The sequence below is a fragment of the Lactuca virosa genome, chromosome 2, assembly GCF_052849685.1.
Source record: "Lactuca virosa cultivar CGN04683 chromosome 2, Lactuca_virosa_CGN04683_v6, whole genome shotgun sequence".
Classification (NCBI taxonomy): domain Eukaryota; kingdom Viridiplantae; phylum Streptophyta; class Magnoliopsida; order Asterales; family Asteraceae; genus Lactuca; species Lactuca virosa.
In genome coordinates, this window is record NC_136427.1 from 235,346,928 (window position 1) to 235,353,008 (window position 6,081).

At 34.0% G+C, this 6,081-nt stretch overlaps 1 protein-coding gene and 1 pseudogene across 2 annotated transcripts; one reads left to right on the forward strand and one right to left on the reverse strand.

Moving 5' to 3' along the window:
* Positions 1-894: 894 nt before the first annotated feature.
* On the forward strand, positions 895-3,517 carry LOC145160495 (V-type proton ATPase subunit d2-like). The gene is made up of 9 exons (XM_079079719.1): positions 895-1,242; positions 1,639-1,759; positions 1,864-1,971; positions 2,040-2,223; positions 2,300-2,385; positions 2,474-2,533; positions 2,898-2,946; positions 3,015-3,149; positions 3,246-3,517. The coding sequence occupies exons 1-9, from the start codon at positions 1,062-1,064 to the stop codon at positions 3,375-3,377; spliced, it is 1,056 nt and encodes a 351-aa protein (XP_078935845.1). The 5' UTR covers positions 895-1,061; the 3' UTR covers positions 3,378-3,517.
* A 496-nt stretch (positions 3,518-4,013) lies between these two features.
* On the reverse strand, positions 4,014-5,800 carry LOC145160496 (UDP-glycosyltransferase 83A1-like; annotated as a pseudogene). Its single transcript, XR_013738128.1, has 2 exons — positions 5,264-5,800; positions 4,014-5,159 (listed from the first exon to the last, which is right to left on the reverse strand). The product of XR_013738128.1 is annotated as a UDP-glycosyltransferase 83A1-like (transcript).
* Positions 5,801-6,081: the final 281 nt, after the last annotated feature.

The following is a 6,081-nucleotide window of genomic DNA, read 5'->3' on the forward strand; positions in this document are numbered from 1 at the left end:
ATCTATGAACTAGATTTGTACATTTCTCATTAACTAGACATATTGGGGATTAAGACTCAATAATAAAAGATTTAAAAATGCATCATTTATAACAACTTTCTAGAAAACATTTATCGGTGAAGTAGTGTCGTTGTTAATATAATATAATTTAGTTAAAACTTCATTTTAAAATAAATTAGATGAGGTAAGAATAGAAATTAAAGAATAGAGAGAGTACCATTTCAGAAACTATCATGATGTTTCTGAAAGGGTACTCTCTCTATTCTTTAATTTTTATTCTTACCTCATCTAATTTATTTTAAAATGAAGTTTTAATTAAATTATATTACATTAACAACGTCACTACTTCATCGATAAATGTTTTCTAGAAAGTTGTTATAAATGATGCATTTTTAAATCTTTTATTATTGAGTCTTAATCCCCAATATGTCTAGTTAATGAGAAATGTACAAATTTAGTTCATAGATGTTACTTAGGACCATAGCGAGGAGGGTTCAAATTTTTGATTCTTCGAACCATAAAAAATTTAGACAAATGACATAACTCTAACAGAGAATCGAAATGATCATCCAAATCCAATGAAATACGGCTTTTAATGAGCACATAACATTTCATGGAGACAACTTGATAAAGCAAAAACAATAGTATTTGAGATTAATTTGAAAAAAAAAACACACATTTTAGGTCTAAACCGGAAAAAAAATACAAAATGTAAGGTCTTTTATGAAAAAAAAAATCAGTTAGTCTACCTGTTGGTGACCTGTTAGGGTCCGAAATAACAAGTTTCCGGTAAACTTTGGGTCTTTTTCGGAAAAACTAAAAGTTTTAGGTATAAAAAGAAAAAAAAATAAAAAAATAGGGTTTTTTTACGGAAAAAAGCCTATTTGGGACGAGTAAACCGGTTGCGTCGTGGCAGATACCTGAATTTTGATTCATCTGCAAAAATTGATCGTAGAAGATCAAACCTTTCGTCTTCATCCTCTGATTACTGCAAAATATAATTTTCCCCTCTTCATTGTCAAGGTTCTCGCATCACTTCTTCATCATATCATCAGACAAAAATGTACGGATTCGAAGCTATGACCTTCAACATCCATGGGGGTTACCTCGAAGCAATTGTCAGGGGCCACAGATCTGGTTTGTTGACCGCTGCTGATTACAACAATCTCTGTCAATGCGAAACCCTCGATGACATCAAGATGCATCTCTCCGCCACTGAATACGGACCTTATCTTCAAAACGGTATTACAATTCGTTGTTTATAGGGATTTCGCGTGTTCTGTTATTATAATCTAGATATGGCTTATGAAGCAGTTTCCCCAAACTTTACTTATTTCAACACAAAAAGAAATCAAGATTTGGACACGAATTAAAGATGATATCAAGTGAAGACATAGATCAATTATTAGGTATTAAAGTATCTAGGTTCAGTATTAATCCGTTCATGATAGTTGATTTTTCCAGTAAGCTTATTATGTCAATGTACTTTCCAGAAAGGCGGCATCTATGTACCTTTTTGAGATTTGGTTTGTTAGTGATATTAGTTTTTGTTTCAACGACTACTAACTTCGTTTTATTGATCTGATGTTTGCAGGATTCGTTCTTGACTACTAACTTCGTTTTATTGATCTCTTGCAGAACCTTCACCTCTGCATACAACCACAATTGTAGAAAAATGCACTCTTAAATTGGTGGATGAGTATAAGCACATGTTATGCCAAGCCACCGAGCCTTTGTCAACCTTCCTACAGTATATAACGTAAGTTGATTTATTTCCCCTTCCAAGTTTATATAATCCATATGTTACAAGCATTCTTGCATATTCATCTTTGTTTGGGGCTTAATATTTCTGTTTCCTCTCAGATATGGTCACATGATTGACAATGTTGTCCTCATTGTTACTGGAACTCTACATGAGAGAGATGTTCAAGAACTATTGGAGAAGTGCCATCCTTTGGGGATGTTTGACAGGTAAGTAAACTCATTTTCTTGATTTTTCTGCTTATTGTACATTTGTAATGCTTTTTATTTTTCTTCAGTATTGCCACCCTGGCAGTAGCTCAGAATATGCGTGAGCTCTACAGACTGGTGCTTGTGGATACACCACTTGCTCCATACTTTTCAGAGTGCATTACATCAGAGGATTTGGATGATATGAACATTGAGATCATGAGAAACACCCTTTACAAGGCATATCTTGAAGATTTCTACCAGTTTTGCCAGGTAAGCATGTATTGGTTATTTCTGAATTTACAAATATCTTTTTATATTTCCGTTTTAAAAAAGAATTTTGGAACAGAAATTAGGTGGTGCCACTGCAGAAATAATGTCTGACATTTTAGCCTTTGAGGCTGATAGAAGAGCTGTTAATATCACCATAAACAGGTGCTTCCATTATTCAAGATTTTCTTTCTGCTTATATGCAACTTCAACATGCTTATTTACTCTTTTGCCCTTGGGTTTCCATATGCAGCATTGGAACTGAGCTCACTCGAGAGGATCGTAGAAAGTTGTATTCTAGTTTTGGATTACTGTAAGATAATAAGAACAAGCTATAATCTAAGAGCATGTTTGGGATTGCTTTTAAAACTACTTTTGCCTTTTAACTTTTTCAAAAAGTTAAAAAATGGTTAAAAGATGTTTGGGTGATGCAAAAGATCTTTTAAAATAACTTTTTGTGTAGGAGGAAAAGTTAGTGTTTCAAAAGTCATAAAATCCTATCTTTTTGTGACTTTTGGGACTTTTTAACATGAAAAGATGACTTTTACCCTAAAAGCAAATACAAACACATTTTAAAGACTATCTTTTGGAAAAAGTCACTTGGCAAAAAGTCCTTTTAATGTGTAAATTCTACTTCATCTTTTTTCTATGTGCTTATTTATTGGCTTTCAAAACAGCTACCCCCATGGCCATGCGGAACTTGCTGTATGTGAGGATATAGATCAGGTAAATGAATGAACAATGTTTATAGTCGATTTGTTTACCCCTAATTTGATGGAGAATTACTATTTTAGGTCCGTGGTGTGATGGAGAAATATCCTCCATATCAGCATATATTTGGTAAGCTATCTTATGGAGAGAGTCAGATGCTTGATAAGGCATTTTATGAAGAAGAAGTGAAGCGACTTTGCTTATCATTTGAGCAACAGGTTTGTTTTTCTGTTTTTTGTGTTTGTGATGACTGAAATTGAGATAATTAGGGATGAAAATGAAAATGGTGATTGTTTATGTTGTTATATATGCAGTTTCATTATGGTGTGTTTTTTGCATACATGAGGCTGAGGGAGCAGGAGATTAGGAACTTGATGTGGATATCTGAGTGTGTGGCTCAAAATCAGAAATCTAGGGTTCATGATAGTGTTGTTTTCATATTTTAGTTACTCATTATATGGTTGTTATCTTGTTGCATTATATTTTTTATTTATCGATTCAAATGTGGTCTTCTTCAGGTCTTCTGTTATGAGGATATTTGTGGGATATGATTGTTCAGAATCAAAATAAGAATATGATTGGCCAAGATATGAATGTGAATAGTCTTACTATAAAAGAATGTTTCTGTCAAACAAATTTATTATGAATCATTGAAGATGTTTTATAGATAACCAAACAAATTTATTATGAATCATGGAACATAAATTAAAAGTTTTGTTTTTTGTTTAGAATCAACACGCGTTCATACCATTTGCATTCGATACGTTTGGTTTCCTTGCGCCGGATGCCGTGCAGCTTCTTAGTAGACTACAACGGATCATGCATAACAATGTTATATCCCCTAGATCTATGGATGTAGTCTTCAAAAAAATTGGTTTTACCATACAAAAGGGCTTAGCGACGCAACTTGTTGCCCGTTTGCCTTCTCATTCGTTGTATGATGATAACTAAAATGTTTATGAATTAATTATTCTTAAAAAAAAATTATTATATGTTTAGAATTCAATTACTTAATTAATTTAACTACATGTTTGACATATTTATCAACTTAAAATAAATAAGAGGAAGTTATGTGTTGATGCTGAGACATGAATACATCGATAATATTTTCAAAAGAAATTATGATTTCCCTACATTTTGTTCCTATCCATATTTCTATTCATATAATTAAAATAATAACATGTGAAAATGCACTAGTTCTCTCTTTTAATCCCTCTTTCGATTTTCACACTTAACTTGTCTAATGAGTAGGAAGATAAATAGACACACAAGTTAACACATAAAGTCAATATGCCAAATGCCCATACTCAATCATGTTTGAGACATTCTTCACATAGAGATGGTGGCATCTGCATCTTTTTCTTCTATCCACTGAATGAAATTGCAAAGATTTTGATGGGAGCTTCCACCTGGTCTAACACTACTTGTAACCTTCTCTTGAATTTCTAAGGCTTTATCTTTAAATGATTTGTCTCCAAGGAGCTTCTCCACTTTACATTTTATTTCTCCTCTGGTGATGATACCTTGATCATCTTTTGTAAACCCCAACCCATTCTTCCACATGTCACAAATATAAGTTTCATTGAGAAATTGATCAGCAAAGCATGGCCAACAAAGGAAGGGGAGTCCATTGGTGAGACCTTCTATAGTAGAGTTCCAACCACAGTGACTCATAATGCAAGCTACTGAAGGATGAGCCAACACCTTCTGTTGAGGAGCCCAACTCACAATCTTTCCACGAGATCCTACTCTTTCCACATATCCATCAGGGAAACTTATGACCATGTTTGTTCGCACAACCCACATGAAGGGTTTGTTGCTAAGTTCAAGACCAAGGGCTAGTTCTGTAAATTGGGTTTGGTTCAAATTGGCTATGCTCCCAAATGCTATATACAAAACTGAACATGCTGATTGTTGATCGAGCCATTCTAAGCAGGTGGAGTCTTCTTGCCAGAAGTGGCCTGTTTGGTTAGCAAGTCGATCGCTTGCTAACAAAGGACCTATAGGCAACAGTTGTGGGAATTGGTTGAATGTTTCAGGCTCCATCTCAATACTTGAGTTGCATATTACTCGTTCTGCTAACATGACACCTTCTGCAACTAATCTTGCATATTGAAAAAAAACTTCTTTGGTGGCCACGTCCCCAGCACACATCCATGGGAGGTTCGTTGATTTTATAGGTGCCATGGTTTCTGACACCTGAATCATATCATCATTTAGAGGTATGCCTAGGATATATAATTCAAGAAAGATTAATTAAACGAGGTTTTTACAAATTACAATAAGAATAAATTTTTTCTATGAAATAAATAGTTTTGCAAATTAATCTTACCATCGTTATTTATGATTCCATCTTTGATCAACTTCTCATAACAGATATTGATTGCTAGTGAGGTTAATGCCGCAGGCCAGAAAGCTGCAGTTCTGATTCCCATCTTCTTTGCAACTCTTAATGCCCATCCCATGAAACCATCAGCAACAATACATGCTGACTTTGTTACAATCTTGTTTGTTAATCTTCTCTACGAGTTCTTCCAACTTGTTAGTCATGGATTCTAGTATGGATTTGGTCAACTTAATAAGGTCACTCCTATCCTCCCATGGTTCTAAACCATCAGGGATTGAAACCATATGAATTAGATCCTCATAATCATCTTTCTCTAACATTAAATTGTTAGTCACGACCTTGTGAATAACCTCTGTGTTTACAAAAGTGACTTTGACACCGTTTTTGGCTAAGCGTCGAGCAAGCTCCATTATAGGAATTACATGGCCTTGTGCGGGAAGAGGTATGACTAGGACATGAGGTTTTGTCATGTTTCCGTAATGGAGTTTTTTTCTCTAGAGCTATATGTTGATGCTTTCTATATTTGGTTATATGCTCGTTTATATACTTACTCATGAGTGATAGATGTCATGTTGTGTTGCACATTTTTGTGTATTTTAGTTAGTTTTGTTGGGTTTAATTTGACTTGAGGTTTATAGAATTCATATGATATAAATGTCTCTATGCATGTTTTTATTGACTAACATGTCTAGTCTATCTATATATTATATCGACAAAATTGTAAAAATATCCCAGTGGTATGTATTTTTTTGGGGTTTTCGTCCAAACCTCGATGTTTTTGGTTTTATGGTCCTTTTGACTAT